The sequence below is a fragment of the Fringilla coelebs genome (genome assembly GCF_963513975.1).
Source record: "Fringilla coelebs genome assembly, chromosome: 2".
Classification (NCBI taxonomy): Eukaryota; Metazoa; Chordata; class Aves; order Passeriformes; family Fringillidae; genus Fringilla; species Fringilla coelebs.
In genome coordinates this window covers 77502777-77519733 of record NC_140029.1, presented here as the reverse complement: position 1 = coordinate 77519733, position 16957 = coordinate 77502777, and the positions used below count along the sequence as shown (strand labels likewise).

General features: G+C 36.2%; 1 protein-coding gene across 1 annotated transcript in view; it reads left to right on the top strand.

Moving 5' to 3' along the window:
- Positions 1 to 16957, top strand: part of ARHGAP42 (Rho GTPase activating protein 42) — a gene marked incomplete at its 3' end in the record, with an annotated part of 136672 nt that overhangs the window by 25725 nt on the left and 93990 nt on the right. The window contains exon 2 of the mRNA XM_084226694.1: positions 3804 to 3899. Within this exon, the coding sequence (XP_084082820.1) occupies positions 3804 to 3899 (96 nt within the window). The remainder of the gene's footprint in view (positions 1 to 3803; positions 3900 to 16957) is intronic.

Below are 16957 nucleotides of genomic sequence, written 5' to 3'. Positions count from 1 at the left end.
GCTGGTGAGCTTTTGATAGTAACTTAGAAGATCAGTTGTCTCCGCTTGAAGGAAAATTTCTGCCCTAAGCTAAGTGAATTTCCTAGTTCATGTGGATTGAATGAAAAGAGGGACATGACTTGCTGAGGGACAATGTACTTGCTGAGTAAGAGCAACTCTGAATAACGCCACAGATTCTAAAAAGGTGATTTGTGTGGTGATTACCTTCCTTCTGGAAGCAGCAGCATGCATTGAGGACTCTCAGTGACATTAAGACTTTGAGATATACAGGGATAAATGTCATCTTGTAAAACTGGGCGAGGTTTCTGCTCCATTTGCTCTTTTATCCATTATTTGCCTCTTCGTGATCAGAGACAATTGCTCTTAAATCCTTTTTAATTCAGTTTTGAATCTTTGTATCTTTTAGAAAAGATATGCTTACTGCACAGCTGCTCCTTTCTGTGACTGGGTTTATAATTTTATAATCATTTAAAGTGATGATGCTCCTAAGAAAGTGATAAATACAACCAAGTAGCGCTGCTTGGTCCAATGTTGGTGATTCAACTGCAATGTCAGAGTCTTAGAGAGTAACTCCTATTTCAGCCTTTAGGAAGCTGTCCAAGTCATCTGGAATTTTCTGTAGAATAGCATTTTTTTATCTTTTCAGGTTAAATTAACTTTGTACAGAACTTATAAATGAGTGTTACAGGAAACATCTGACCTTGGAACTTCATTTTATTCTTTGCTACATTGAACAGCTTTAATCTCATTATGGAATTGTCTAATACTCTCAAGGTATGAGGAAAGGCCTCATATAGAGGCAGATATCTCCAAGTGGTATCTTGCTGCATGACTTTATCAAGTTATCTCATAAGCTTCTTAATTCTTCATACCCCCTATTTCTGAACTAGGTTAAACATACCTCCTTCAGGTTCAAAATGTATAAGCTGTGTCTGATTTGCTGACACAGTGAAAGAACAATTGGCATCATATATCAGTAATCCAGGATATGAAATGGAGACTCCACCTTTGGTATTTTTAACATCTATTTTCCTTTACTTTGACATTTGTTCCATTAAATCCTGCATATGTGGAAGAATGACAGGGGAGAGCCCATGCTCTCTCATTTCCTTTCGCATTCACAGAGATGCTCTTCATCATTGGCAGTATTCAATTGTCCAAAGGAAATAAACATCCATTCCTATTAGAAAGAGTTAATTTTTGCATTCCAGTGTATTTGAAATATAGAAATGTTTCCTTTCAATTACATAAAGGCCATGTAATTCCTTTTGCCGTCGGTTGGCATACAGCAATTTTGTAGAAGGGTTTGGTATTCAGTGTAGTAACCTGGTGGAAGAGTGAATAATGAAACTGTGTTTCTTCCTTAAAACTTAAAATATACTACTGTGACAAATTCAAGTTTAGATCTTTCTAACAAATGTAAAACAATCATTTACTTAGATGTGAAAGAGGCTGTATTTGCATGAAATGCAGCCCTTCGTCTTGTAAAGGTTACTTTGTTTTCATGTATACAAAAAATAGGAAGCAATTTTTGTTTAGCATTCAATTTGTTAATACACCTAATAATATAATCTTCATGTACAGCACAATAGGAAATGTACAGTAAGGATGCAATAAATCTGGGTAGCATTCTTTCCTGTTTTCCATGTGTTTTATCAGAAAGATACAGAATTTGTTTACCCAGCTCTTTACATCTTTGTTATTTATCAGATATGCATACAGAATTCCCTACTAATAGAAGAAAAAAAATTCTGTTCATGTCTGTATTGTCTAAAGTTGATGGGTCTCTTTGTGGACTGATGTACTCTATAGCTATCTATAAAAATACAAGAGGAACAGGCATTGAGTAAATTCTGGGCAGTGCAAAATCCAGGAAGGGATTCTCTTGCTTGATAGTGATTACCTTTAATTAAAATAAAATTTAAAAAACAGTCATCTTATTTTGTGGATTTTTGTCTGGAGGTGTTTAAAATCCTTAATTCAATCATTTTTCAATTCTTTTATTGAATTAATAAATAAATAAATTTTTAAAATTAATGGTGAACACTCTGCCCTCAGGGCAGTTCCTACCTGCTGCTGTCAGCTCATGTTGGGTGATCCTGGAAGTTTAAATCCTAAAAACAGGATGATTTCTCCTCTGCATTGTGATTTTCAGTAATAAATCCTGATCTTCTCATTATCACCATGAATATCATATAATCCCCTTTTTATCCTTCTGAGCACTTGGTTTTAAATTTATCTGGCAATGCAAAGCTCTCAGGTGTTAATTGCACCTTGTGTGGGATAACTCTTACAGCTCTTTTCATGCTCCCTTTCCATTAAGTTCCATGTTCCAATCCAATCAGCAGGAGCAGCTGATAAAGTTCCCTCCACTATTAATTATTTTGTAGGATTTACTGTTCCTTCTCTTAATTGTCCAACCTGCTCTCTTCCCAGACATTATTCTTCCCTGGGAGCAGGGAGAAGCTGTGGCTGCCTCATCCCTGAAAATATTCAGGGAGAAGTTTTCATTTAGGATAGTGGAATTGTTCTTACTGTTGGAGGTCATTCAAATTTAATGATACTTTGTGTGTATGGGAGTTGTTTGTGTGTTGATTTAGGATATTGGGCCAATTTGTATATTTATATGTTAGGTTTTATTCCTGCCTGGAAGAAGGTTATCCCTCTTAATTTTGTGTCCAGCACTGAGTGAATGAGTATTTATGGCTTTACGATAACAGAGCGTAAAGAAATCGCAGAATCACGAAATGACTGAGGCTGGAAGGGACCCATGGCAGTCATCTGATCCAACTGCCTTGCTCAAGCAGGGCCACTTACTCAGGACCATGTCCAGACAGCTTTTCACCCTTCCCAAGGGTGGAGGCAGATATGTGATGCTTTTGAAACAGAATTTATGACTTGACTTTCATTCATAGCTTACTCCAGCATGAATTTCTCTTAGATTTAGCAGATGTCAGATTCTTAATTGTTGATTTTCCTGGCATCAAAATAGATGCCATTAGATACAGCCTCCAGGATGCAGAAAATTGTTGTTGGGTTGTCTGGGCTCATCTGGACTGGTGGTGTTTTTAAGTCTTGACCAAATCTATTCATTATCACATTCATCTCTCCATTTGCCATTAGTATTTCTAAAAAAAAGAAAAGAAGATAACAGATTTATGTGGTTGATATTCTGTGGGTTTTTTGTGTAAAATTATTATGAAATTCTGCACTGTAAAGTTAGGATTGCTTTGGGAAATGCACTGAAAATAGTGCTCATAGTCAGTGGATTACCATCTTGATTGGCAAGCACTTGTGGTTTTTTTCCTTTTCAATTTCTTTTTACAAAGGTTTTTCACTAAAACACTTTACAGTGTGGTGTATCAGAATAATTATAATGTAATTATTTTGATAATGGTAATGAAAAAAACTGTCATGAGTTTTTTTTTTATCTGCGAACTAATATTGCAATACTTTAAAGAGTGGTATACTTACAAATGCAATTTATCACTAGACATCAATTTCTTATACTAATGTATGGTTTTTCAGGATGTATAAAAGTTCTTTAGTTGTCAATGTGATACATGTATTAATGTTTGAAATCTTGCATCAGCCTGTTTCTTAGGTGTCTAGGATCTCAGGTATTTGATTTTGAAAAGGTGATCGTGATTTTAAAATGAGGTTAATGTCCAAAAAAAGGTACTACAAAGAAAACTTTGTAAGCAGAAAAGATACTTAATGCAGAAATGCATGATACCTTGCTCCAGTGAAGTTCTAGTGGAGTAATTCTGATTTGTTGTTTTGTTTTTTTTTTTTAATTCTAGATTTATCCATGGCAGTACAAAAATTTTCACAGTCTTTACAAGACTTTCAGTTTGAGTGTATTGGAGATGCTGAAACTGATGATGAAATTAATATTGGTAAGTGTTCTCTTTGCTTTGCTGGCAAAACATTTTTATAGTTTCTTATAGCATGTTATCAGAAATACAATGGGGGAATTCACAAGTATTTTTTAATGGTTCATGTCACAAAAATAGAAAAATATCAATAAATAGAAACCATGCATGACTTTAAAAATACATGTCAAAAAACTACGTCTTCTTGGCATAGCTTGATTTATTGTAGCAGAAAGTATTCAACAGCACTTTTGTCAACTGAGTCAACTGTGAATCTTCTAAATTCTGCTGCTTCTTTCATGTTTCAGTCAGTTTTCAGTGGGTTACTAAAAGGTACACAAGTTTTCTATGTTGGAACATAAGTCTGCAAAAAGCCACCAAAGTGCATAGTAATACACAGGAAGTATTTAAAAGAGGAATATGTTCATTACAACTTGTTTACTCCTAAGTATATGGTTGTCTGAACTTTTGCCAGGATAATTTGCTAGCTGCTTATTGTTCTGTCTCTGTACACACCAGAAATTCTGCATTTGCAGAACTGAACAGCTCAACTTGTCTTGAACATAAGCCTCTTTAATATCATCAAAATACTCCTCCCTCAGCAGAGTAATCCTGGAAATGTTTCCAGGGTTCAGAAACTCAGCCACTCTTTACTGTAAGACATTGCTGCAGTTGTAGTGATGCTTTTACACAGTAGCACAGCAGCTGGAGTGCTAACCCCCACTGGTAAGAAATTTGGATTACAATCCATCTTCAGGAAGGCTAAATTCAGTATCATGAGTCTTACATACCACATGGCCCCCATGCGTCTCCTAAAACATCTGAGAGGAAGTAAGATGGTTCTTAAGGAGAAGAGGCTTCTAAAAATAAATAATTTGGCAGTACAAGAGGGAACGTAGGACTTGTTGGTATTTTTTGAAGTTCTATGTAACACAGGGAGAAAACTCAGATTTAGTCTTTTCCAAGTGTATCTATTATTATGGTCTGTTTTCAAGTCTCCTCTCCCTTCAGTTTTTTCCTTTTCCTGACTGAGTCATTGGACAGAAGGTCTGAACTGCTTGTTTTCACTTGCAAGGTTTGCCTCATCCTCACCCTACAACACTGTGGTAGTCAGAAGACTGTCATCAAAGATGACTGGTATTTGGTCACGGTCTTCCACTAACTCCTGGCAGGGCGTGGGAGGGGAGGTTTAATTTTATTGGCATTTAAAAGTAGGGAAGTGAAATCACTGAGCTGCTGCTACTCAGGTGGAAAACTGCAGGCGTTCTTCAGGTGTGTCCACCTTGGAAAGAGAGATGGTATGCATGTACTTTTTGTCATGCTGCATATTATTTCTTGGCTGTTAAAATTATACCCTATATGTATATTTTTAAACTAAATCTGCAGTATCTCAGCTATATGTCTTAGGTTTGGTCAATAACTTTTTTAAAGACATACGCTTTTGCATTTAAAATCAGGTGACTGAGAACAAAGACAACATTCATTTTACTTGTAACCTAAATGTAGCAAAGAAAAGACATTTTATTGTTTGGACATTAAACAGGCATTTAAAACTGCTCAGAAAAAAACCACAGTTCATGAAGCTTGGCAGCTGATTTATTTCACTTGAAGCTTCAAAGAAGGGATTTCTAGCTTCCAAAGGACCAATTGCCTGATGGATTGTCATGTACATCAAAGAAGCTTGTAAGAGTAAAAGGTAAACTGACAGGAATCAAATTCAAGTCTAACAGGGCTTGAATGATACTGTGTGCTTTAATAGGGTAAGGCTCAATTTTTGATCTCCCTAGAGCAGTGGCCTAGAATTTATCCATATCTTTAACATGCCCCAACAAGATAGATGTTTGCTTATCATCAAAGACAGCTTTGTATAGATGAATCCTGCTCTGTACCTCCTTCTGCCTTCACCGCCTTTTTCTAAAAATGTCTACAGCTGTGCAGGCCAGTGAGTTCTACTTCAGTCTGCAGTGATATTCTGACTTGATAACATTGTAAAACCCTATGGATATATGCATAGGGCTTATTGTAAGGACTGCATTTCTATTTCAAGCTTAGCATTGAAAATCCACCCTAATACACCTTAACCACTGGGAATTCACCTCTGACTTGTTCTGTCAGCATGTATTTTAGTTTTTTTTTTTAAGGTTTGTATTCTTTCAGCATTAAATAGAAGTGATTTAGGTGATTTTTTTTTCTTACCAATAAAAAAATGTTTGGAATTGAATTGATAGCTCCATTAACATTTTTGAAGTGATACTGGAGTTGAGGGTCTCTCTTTAGTAACTTTTTTTTTTGGCTCCTTTTTGCTTTCCAGTCTGAGGTCTAATAAGAGCAGTTCTATTTGCATTTCCTATAAACTGTGCATTTTAGTTGTTCTTTTAATATAACTTATTTATTCCAGTAAGCCCATTACATTAAATACGTAAGAAGTAATTTTAGTTAAGCTTCATGACACACTCCACATAAACAGAATTGTGGTGTTGTTCTTCATACTTATTTTAATCCATTTTCTATTTAATCTAGTGATTTATTTGTTTGGGTTGCTTTGGTTTTTTTTTAATTCCTATCTTTGATTTCTAATTTTGATGATTTATTATCTTTTATTTACAAGGATTTAATTTTTGCATAGAAGAGGTGTTCTTCTTTGACAAAAAAAATCTTATCAGTGTCTGTATAATGCATTTTAGGTCGTTTTTTACATGTTGCTGGAAGTTAGGCATATTATCTTCATAGTCACTTTCAGATATACCATGCCTAGTTTAGAGTCATGTTATGCATGAGTTGTAAGGAATTTCTGTGACTTACTTGGATATGTAGACTGCCTTGTTCCTTAAACCAGTTACAGCGCTTATGTTTTTGGTTGTTTTTTTAACTGTGAACATCAAAGGACTCAAGCTATAAAACCTTTTTCAGTTTTTAATCTTTTTGCCAGAAATTTTGGTTTGGGAAATAGTGGTCCCCATCTTTACTAGTTTTTCTCATTAAAAAATAAAACAGCTAGCAACAATTGCTGGTTTTGTCTCTTCCTCCGGTTTGGAATGCTTGTGGAAGCATGTGATCTGCAGCAGTGCATGACTATTTGATGGCAGAACATGGTTATTAGCTCCAGTTGCATGTGATTCAGTGAAGCTATGACTGTGTTTTGTGCTACTGAAAAGTTTTGCAGAAGATGGCATTTTTAATGCAAAAATAGCAAGATGAGTGACAGCAGATTAATAACACTAAAAAGCAGTAGTAATGAAAGCTTTATGTTACCCACCCTTACTCTGAGAAGAGGGTGTTGCTTTCCTAATCTAACAACTGTCTTTTCCTCAGAAGTAACGACACTTTATAGCACTTTGCCATTTGCTTTTTTGACATATCAACCTGTTCCCAGCCCTCTTTGTAAATATTTTGCACAAAAATTAAGTACTTAAGATTGACAGTAAAGGAGGTCAGTCATTTATCTTGCCCAGTGGGAGTTTTGTGTAAAATTGATCCATGATTTTTACATGTTTCAAACCTTATAGGCAACATAGAACTTTACATGGATGGGGCAGCTGCAAAAACAGTGTTTTTAATGATCATCTGTCTTTTTCCTCAATATACACTGCAGGCATAAATTTTGCAAGGAGAAGGTTTGCTGAGCTCCTCCTAGTATTATTCAACTTGTGTCACCTGGATGTCTCCCTAGGAATTTCCCTGTTTTGATCCTCTTTTATTCTGTTTGTGTTAACTGGTTTATGGCTGCTAGAGATGAAAATAATAAACATTATTAACTCAATGGAATTCTGTCTTGTGCCTTTAACAAGTTTGTGTCTATTTTGTATTATGACTAATTGTATATCTGTGAGATCTAATATCTGCAGTATAAGAACCTGCTCATCAGAATTAAAAAAAAAACCATAAAGAAAGAAATACATTCTGATATTCTGGTGTTTTATTTTAGTATCAGTGTTTTATTATCAAGTGCTGTTTAGGAAAGTGCCCAGAAAAGCATATGTCTTTCACTTTGTGACTGCTGCTTTTGAAGTTTGGGGTTTTCTTCCCTGCACAGAATTATATTATGACAGATGTTTCAGGTAGCATCAAATGCTTGATTTAAGAATGTAATAGGATTATGATGATTTATGAAATTATTATTAATTGAGCCACAAAGAATAGGTCAGAAGTTCTGAAATGTGGTATCTTTTCTTGTGGGCAATGAATTCTTCTCTTGCCACTAGTGGCTGGGGCTCGTGATCTTTGCTGACTCACACCTCAAGTCATTCATGGGATTATTAAATTGCTTGCTACTAACCATCTACAGAACTGTTAGCTCATACCTGGCAGTTATGTTGTTTACAGCAGTTAGTTTCAAATTGAACTTTGAAAAACTGACTCAAATGTACTGGAGAGAAAGAACTCAAAACCAACCAGAATGCAGAATGCTGCTAGTGGTTGTTTGTTAGAGGCCACTGCTGTGTTTTCCTTTCTTGTTTTAGTTGAGCAGTGATGCCAGAAGCTCATTCTTCTTTTTTTCTCATACTGGGCATCCATGTGTACAATGCTTTTCAGTTAGAATTTGCTCTACCCTCTTGGAGAGCTCATCAGAGGACAAGCATCCTGTAATTCAAAGCAGCAAATAGATCTGTACCAGGAAATTTGTATAGAAAACTACAGAAAAAAAAAAAAAGGAAAAAAATAATGATGGTTCCTTTTCCCCCCATCTTTTGTAACAATGTAAAAATTTAATTGACTTTAAGAGGTATCAAATTACATTTTTAGTGGTGCATGCTGTGGATACAATGCTTTATTCAAATAAATAAATTAAAAACAACAAAAAAATTGCATAGGAGCTTTATACATGCCTACAGTGTGTAGAGACAAATCTTGACAATCAGTCTATGGACTTGGCAGTCTCCAGGTTAGGACACTGCCTTTTGGAGGTTCATCAGGAATCTGAGAAGGTAGATGTCAGGTTACTCATTATTTAGAGCCATTGTTGCTTGTGGTGTGTAATGCCTTCTTGAATTTGCTTGGTTCTTCTTGAATTATTTATTAAATTCAGGCAAGCCACCTACAGTCTGAATCACTTGGATATCTTACAGGTCATCTCCTTAATTATTTGAGGTTAAGCTTTCATGTTCAAGAATGTTCTTTTTGGGGTTAATATTCAACCTACTTTGCACTGAATTCCCATTTGCAGCCAGGCTTCTGAATGGAATTACCAAATTCCAAATGAGTTTAAAATTACTTCCAGCATCTCAGGTCTACTACTGCCTTATCCAAAGCAAAGAAAGAACAGGATCTCACCACCACCTTGAGGGCAGAGTTCTGGGGGTGGATTTTTTTAGCGTAGGCATCATCCCAATAACTTTTCTAGTGCTTGAGTTTGTTTGCTCTGTGGAACACATTAGGGACAAGTGTGTTTACAAAAGGTGGTTTTATTTTAGATGGGTGGGGAAGGGTTGAGTCCTGAATTAGACTAGAAAGCTATTTACAATGGAGAGTTTTTGCATAGAAAGATTGTATGCTGCTTTTCCACAGTAATTATCTGCTTAGATTTGCCAGCTCTTTTCCTCCAGCTGAAGGAATGAATTTTAAGATTTAACATTTTAGATTACTTTCAGAGCAATTTTGCTTAAGGTACTTGTAAGATCACAGGACAGTGTTCTTTGGTACTTGTATTGGATTATTTTTATATAGAGAAGTTCAATGGTAACAATTTGTGGAACTCAGCACAATCAGGGTGTGAAATGCCTAAAGTGTTTTTTTCAAATCTGTTGATTCTGCTCCTACCATTATTTTTTTAATCCCTGTTGCATATTTGACAATTTAAACAAATGCCACCTGTTTCCGGAACTCTATTGTTTCTTGACTTCAAGAAATGAATGATTTTATGCTAGTGCTGGGGTCCTATCAAGGCTTCAAAACAACATCTGCCCCAGAAAGTGAAGGTTGCATTCTGTTGGTCGATCCCAGAGCTCTTGTCCTTGCTTTGGAAGGGCAAATGGGGCTGACAGATCAGGAAACAAAATAATGGTGCAGTACATTTTTATCTGTTCAGGAGGAAAAGGTGACATAAGATCAACAACAGAGTCCTTGTTGTTTCTTTTTCTCTTGGATGACTATCAGAAGGTTGTTGGAATTTGCATGCTCCATTCTCTGTTGACCTTAAGAAAAGTGTTCAAATAAAAAAATTATTTGGGGTGGCTGAAGCAGTTACTGCCATTTCTGTTTGTCCTGACTTTCTTCTGTGTCAGCAGTAGCTGACAGTAGGAGCTCTCCTGAGTCCTTGCAGTTTGCATACTAACAGAAGCTAAAATTCATGTTAGTTCATCTTACTGTACTGGACTGCAGACTGGTGTCTCAGATACAGCTCTTACTGTGCACAGAAAGAGGTTGAGGCAGGCAATGGACTACAACAACTTTGTTGTCCGGGTGCATTCTGCTAAGGAGTTAAGATGAGTCATAATTTGATCTGAACAGCTGCATAGATGAATGGACAAGTCCATGCCACTCACAGAGCCATATGAACTAGCTTTTGTGTCTCTCTGATATTTGGATCTCCTGGATGCTTGAAGGTGTATTCTACTTTCTTGTCCTCATTCCATGCCTTCAACATACCTGTTTTCCTCTCCTTTGTCACTTAACTTCGTTACTTCTAGATTTGGACATCCCAGTGGAAGCATGAATACCCATAGGGAGACAATCTGAGGACTAGAGTACTGTTTCATAGAGTTCTTTTGAAAATAATGAGTATGTACTGTTAATGCATATAGTACACTTCCAGTAAAATGGCATAACATTTTAGAGTTGTCAGGCTAGCATACCTCTTGAGAAATAGGAACTCATTTTCAAAACAGATAGTAGTTTGATCAGCTCATCTTTGAGATATTAATCTTCAGGTTTGAGCAAGTAAGATAAAGGATTTGTACTTTCTGAAATCAAAATGCATAGTAGAATTTCGAGTTTTAAGCACAGGAACTTTTTGATCCTTTATAGGCGTAAATTCAATTAAGTGATTATAGCAAACCTAACATCTGTTGAAGTATTTGGTGATATTTTTTCTAAACTCTTCTACTATTCAAGTAATAAATGCAAAAACTTTAAAAATCAGAAAAACAGTATTAGTGATTCTCAGTTGCATTCTGAATATATTGCTTTTGCTTTTACTTCCCCTATTTCAGCGCTGATAAAGAGCCACACACAAATAAGGTTTGTACAGCTGGGAAGACTAAAATATCAGGATTTTTTCCTTCACCTAAAGTATGGATGGGTCTCTGAAGAATTGGGGATTGGCAAGCCTGAAATGTAGTCATAATTCTAATTCCTTTGTTTATGGAATGCTAGGATTTAATATTACTTTTGCAGCTTAACGTTGCTGCAAACAATGTTGTACATTGCACAGTGGTTGTTTCCTATGTTGTCTTGTTACTCAGCTGTTAAAAAAAAACTTGGGATTGAAGCAACAATTCTTATCTTAGAACGAAAAATTTGTACTCAGTACATTTATATCACAACTCTTTCTGCTGAGATGGGGGAGGGAGAGCAAGAGAGGACTGTAGTCTGAGTGCATCAGAATCTATCTTTGAACTTAACTATTTCTGAATCTTCCATGTTTTTTAGAGCTGTTCTTCCTCTGACATGTGATAGGATATCAGTCAACTCAGGCGAAGCCAGATCCGTTCAAGTCAAAGGTTAATGGTCAATTTAGTTGAGGTAAAGATTAATTGAATGAAATGAACTTCTCTGGAATGCTGTTAGTTTTCAATAGGGGCCAATTCAAACTGCTGTTTTTTCAAAGTAGGTCTCCAGCAGCACTTTAAGATCACTTTGTACCTGTTAGACAGAATTTGATGTATTGAATATTGTTCCCCACACCCTGCTGAGTTTGGCAGCTGTGGAGCTCAGCTCCACTGCTGTGCCTGTGGCTCCATCAGGTGAAAAGAGAGGCTTATTTCTCTTTGACAGGTACACTAATGTAAAACCCCATTTTGTAGTGTGGCATAGAGATGCAGCATTTTTTAATGATCACTTATCTCTTTATTCTGTAAGAACATGGCAGAAATGGTGTATTTGTTGTGATTCGTCCCAAAAGCCTCCACCCCTTCACAGAACTGTAGAAGGGGAGAGACAAGAAGAGAGTTAGTCATTTGTAGACAGGTTTTGATATAGTGCTCTGTGTGAGCGCAGGACTGCTTGAGAGATCCTTCTCATGTTGCTAAGAAAATGGAAGAAATTATTTAGATGATTTAAAATGTTTTTGCTGGCACTCCAAGATGCCATATTTGAGAAGAGGTGCTGTAGACTAATAGAGTCTAGAATGAAGTTTTTCTACGACATCTCTGCCGTGTTGAAGAATTCATGCTGCACAAGATAGGTAAATTTTCCAAATTGAATGATGTCTTTTCAATACCTGTACTGCTTTTATAAATAGAGTAGAACACTAAGACAGGGTAGATATGCAGCTGTATTTTTAATAAAGTGTTAACAGTGTAATGGTGGTAGTGGAATTATTCTTTGGTGTGGGTTTGTTTTTGTTTTGTTTTTACAAGCATGCTGTGGGATACACAGCCATTATGAGCTTAAAAAAAATTTCAGGTCTCTCTGAAGTGTTTTGCCCTTGCTTGATCTATTTAGAATTTTCTACTTGTATTTGCTTTGTGAGCTTCTGCATGAGCAAGGCATGGCAATTTACTGATATTAAGTCAAGTAACTGGAATTATTTAAAATGTGTAACATTACACATGTCTTCAGGTTATCTCTCCAAGTATTGTGTTTGACAAGTGCTGACAGTAAATCTGGGAATTCTAGATAACCTGACTTTCTTGCAAATCTTCTTAGTTTGTATATGAACATGTAGCTTTCTATGTAGGCCTCTGTTGAAAAGTAGTGGAGTGGAAAGTGTAAATGGATTGGCTCAAAGAATTGTTTTAACTTTTGTACGAGGCTTGTATTTGTATGTTTAAATATTTGTGACGTGATAGCTACTTTTTATAGCAAAGAATTCTCAGTTATGGCACTGTTTGTAACTGGATTTGGATGGTTACCCTGGTGGAAGTTTGTTTCTGTAAAGGGGAAAGGATTTTTACTTCTGATAGCAGCCCTGTACTTTATGCTTTGCATATGTTTAGGAAAAACTTCAGAAAATACCTTGCTATATTTGCTCATTAAGTTTTGCAAAGTGAAAATACTCTTGAGTTAAAATTGCCTCATATGGTATGTACATGTTACACTGTCCTGCCAAACACATCTTGCAGAGCTTTGGGCTTCAGTTAAGCTCAGATCTTGATTTGGTTCCTTTTATGGTTCTCATCTTGGCCTGCAGTGTGAGGCACATGTGTGTGATGCTCGGGCAGGAGGTTCCATTCTTGCTGTGGAATCACTGGCCTCTTCTGCTGGTTTGTCTCACCTTTATAGTGTGACAAAACCCAAATGCTTGTGCCTGGAATATGGCCTGCAATTGAAGGGCTTTGAAACTTGGTGGGGAACACTGCCTAGAAACATACCGGGATCAAATGCTATAAACCAGGGGAGGTCAAAGGGGAAGCTGTTGCTGAATATCTGATATTTCATTGTTGGTTTTGTTTTCATGGGAAATTTGCAGCACTTATTATCATATCTCTGTGTTCTAATACTGTGAAGAGCCAAAATTCTCCTGATTATGATGTGGAGAAAAAATTACCACTGAATTTACTCATGAGTTTGCAGTGCTTTAACTCAAATGAAATAAAGAGAACCCCTGAGGTTTCTTTACTTTGAGTTAGGTGTATTTGAGTAGCTGTGCCCTGATGAAATTCTCTGCTTGCCAGTGTGTAATGGAACATGTGATCATATTTGGAGAACAATACATAGACCTTGAAGCAAAAATTTGGGCATAAAGGGCTTAATTCTGTCATTTTTCTTGCTGATTAATTTGTGTAATTTCTGTGCAGAAGCTTTAAAACAGGCATTTTTCATCTCTGTCTCTTTGCTGTTATCATACTTTTTGTTCCTAATCTATAATTAATTTTTTGGCTAATTTGGATTTCCTTATGTGAGGTAGCACTCTTATTTTCAATAATTTAAAAAAATTGGCAAAATACCTTTCCTCACAGTTCAAGGATGGAATTTCTACAGGAATTAAAGTTACCACTGAAACTTGTGCTCCCTGGGAGATGCTTCAAAATCTGAAAGATCATGGAAGTATTTGATTAAAAAAGCATTGGATTAAGTCCTTGCAGATTAATTATGGAGAAAATAGTAAGAATGTTCACTTATTGAGTCTGAAATAGCTTCACATTACCTGCTCTAAGAATGTCTTGATTCTATCACAAGAACAGTACAGACCAGACAGGGTTGTCTGTACCTTGGTGTTTCTTGCCATGATGGAAGTCTTCAAGGAAATTTGTAGTTATTTGGATTGTAAATTTAAACCACTATCTTCTGGCAGAAATGATTGTCACTTTGAGTGTATTTCCATACTGCAATATGTTGATGTAATCTTTAAACCTCTACACTTGAATTTTTGTTTCGTCCTATGTCTTTTACTACTAGAAGTGCATTTCATTTTATTATAGGAAGGCTCAAATAACTTCTTTTACTGTTCTTTTGGAGGCTGTGGTAAATGTAAACACAGACAACAGGAATGCAGAAGGTCCTTATTGCAGATCCATAAAACCTGGTACCTAGATTAGGAAGGTAAGAGGAACCAAACAGAGAGGATCGGGCAGCACATACAATAATAATTTCTCAAATTTAAAATGAGATTGAAACCCCATGAAGAAATGAACCATTATCTTGATATTCTAGCTTCTTTTTTCACAATGGAATCTTCTAACATAATTCATCTCTTGACACCAGTACTCAGCTTAAAGCGTATCTGACATGCTGCAAGCTTGCAAACTGGAATTTACCTAAATACTTAACTGATTTTTCTTAAACCTTAGCAAAAGAAAGCAGTTGCTGTGTTTCCTCTGTTATCTTGGGAATGATGTTCAGAAGGGGACAAAATAACTAAGATAAACATTGATTTCAAATTCTGTACTCCTCTCCTATTTTGTGGTCTTTTCTGCTTTCCCAGTAAGTATTATTTATGGTACAGAGCTCAGTCTTCCCAGCTCAAGTTTCTCCAAAAATGTTGCCATTTGGAAAGTGAGGGAAGACGACCTAGGGTAGAAATAGCAGAAGAAATAACAGTAGGTAAAAAAAATAGCAAATCTGAGCAATAATTAGGAATCAGACATATCAGACATATGCCTTCTTGTCCAAATATAGCTTTTCTGAAAATGCGTTATAAAAATAAAACCATCAGCTCTTTTCTGTAGGAAAATGTTGCAGTCATCCTGCACTACTGTTTTTTAAATTACGTTACAAAGGTGCTCCAGCCCAGTCAACACTAGTTATAAAATGCTTTCACACCACTACTATGCGTTAAGTTCAAGAACATTTCACATTTTTCACATTTTGCATAAATTATTCATTATTTCTGTTTGTAGACTAAGGTGTTGATCCTTCAGCTTGTTCCCATTGGGTTCACCCATAATTCCCTTTAAAGCTCTAGGTAATTGTACCCTTTTTATGTTTTATAAGTTTAATTCAGTAGGAAAAATAGGGGGCGGAAAGGATCATTAACAAATCAGTCCGGGTCATGACAGTGGTAAAGGAAACCTCTCTTGTATAAAATAAGGCTCAATTTAAATTTATAGCCAACATATTGAAAGACCAAGATAATGGCAGGCTTTGGGAGTCTTTTTTTGAGACAGTCCTCCTCTGCATTCTATTTTGTAATGTGAAAACTTGCCATAGTGGTCATATTTTGAGACATCCAATTTAGTTACCTGCTAATAGACAGTACAGATCCTCTGTGGCTTTAATGACATCCACAGCTCTTGTTAAGTAGAAATTACTGAGAAAGCAGATGATTGTCTCTTCATACCTGTTGTGGCCTGGCAGTGTTACTCTGAAATGTTTGGGTTTTTCTATCTAAAAGGAAGCATTCTGTGGCTACTCTTTTCCTACCTACTGTACCCCCCCATCACCAGCACCTCACATACTTTTTCAATATGCCTTAAAGCCATAGAAAGACGGATGGAAATTTTATTTGCTGTTGTGATTTGTTGAAAAACTGCTTGTTGTGGCTGCGATAAATGCTAACCATTAAAATTTCTGGAAATACAAATGTTAACTAACGACTTCTTCGTAATATATTTACTGTAATTTTAGATTTGGAAAAGAAAGCCTTTTCTCCCAGCCTTCATGGATCTTACATTTATTCTGCTTTCTCACAGAAGTCTAGTAAACAAGTGTTAATCCTTAGAAAATTTCCTTATGGGACATTGGTCTATCTTGAATTCTGTTTCAGTGATGTATTATTTACAGGAAAAACCTCCCCTCTAGACTTTAGCGGCAGTTCGTGCTCAAGCATGAATTCAGGCCAGCTATTGCTATCTGTGCTAGGTATGACTGGTTCTGGAGGATGCACTTGACTGACCTTCCTGCCAAAGAGTACTGGGAGCAATGCACAGCACAGTCCTGACAGTTCCTCAGTCACATCAGGAAGACATAAGGAAATCTCTGATGGTCTTGCTCATTTTTGCCTTTCATACAGTAAGGTGTCATAAGAACATGTGACATATATCTGTGTGTATTATTTTTTCCATGCTGGCATTCACATATATGAAGATGGTGATGATATCTGCTCATAATGCAAAAAATTCTTGTTTTGTGTACTTTATAGTAATTAAAAATTTTCTATGCATCATTTAAGACTGAGTGTATAAATGGAAATTTAAGCAACAGCCCACAGAAAAGAACATTCACTTATATTGTCTTCCACAGTAGCTTTTAATTTCTGTCTTGGGTTGAACATTATATATTGTCTTCCACAGTGGCTTTTAATTTCTGTCCTGGGTTGAACATTACCTTCCAAACTTGGCTTTATGTCTTTCAGTTCAGTATTGATCGTGCAAAACTATTATATGTGTCTTACACTTTGTCAGCCTTTTGTCATTAACTGTAGATGATGTCATATCTATTGTGTGTGACATTTAGTGGTACAGTGTAGCACTGTTCTCTTAAAGATTAAGCTAAGGTTGATAGAGTAGCTTCAGTAATTTCCACAGACATGCTATTTTAAGGTG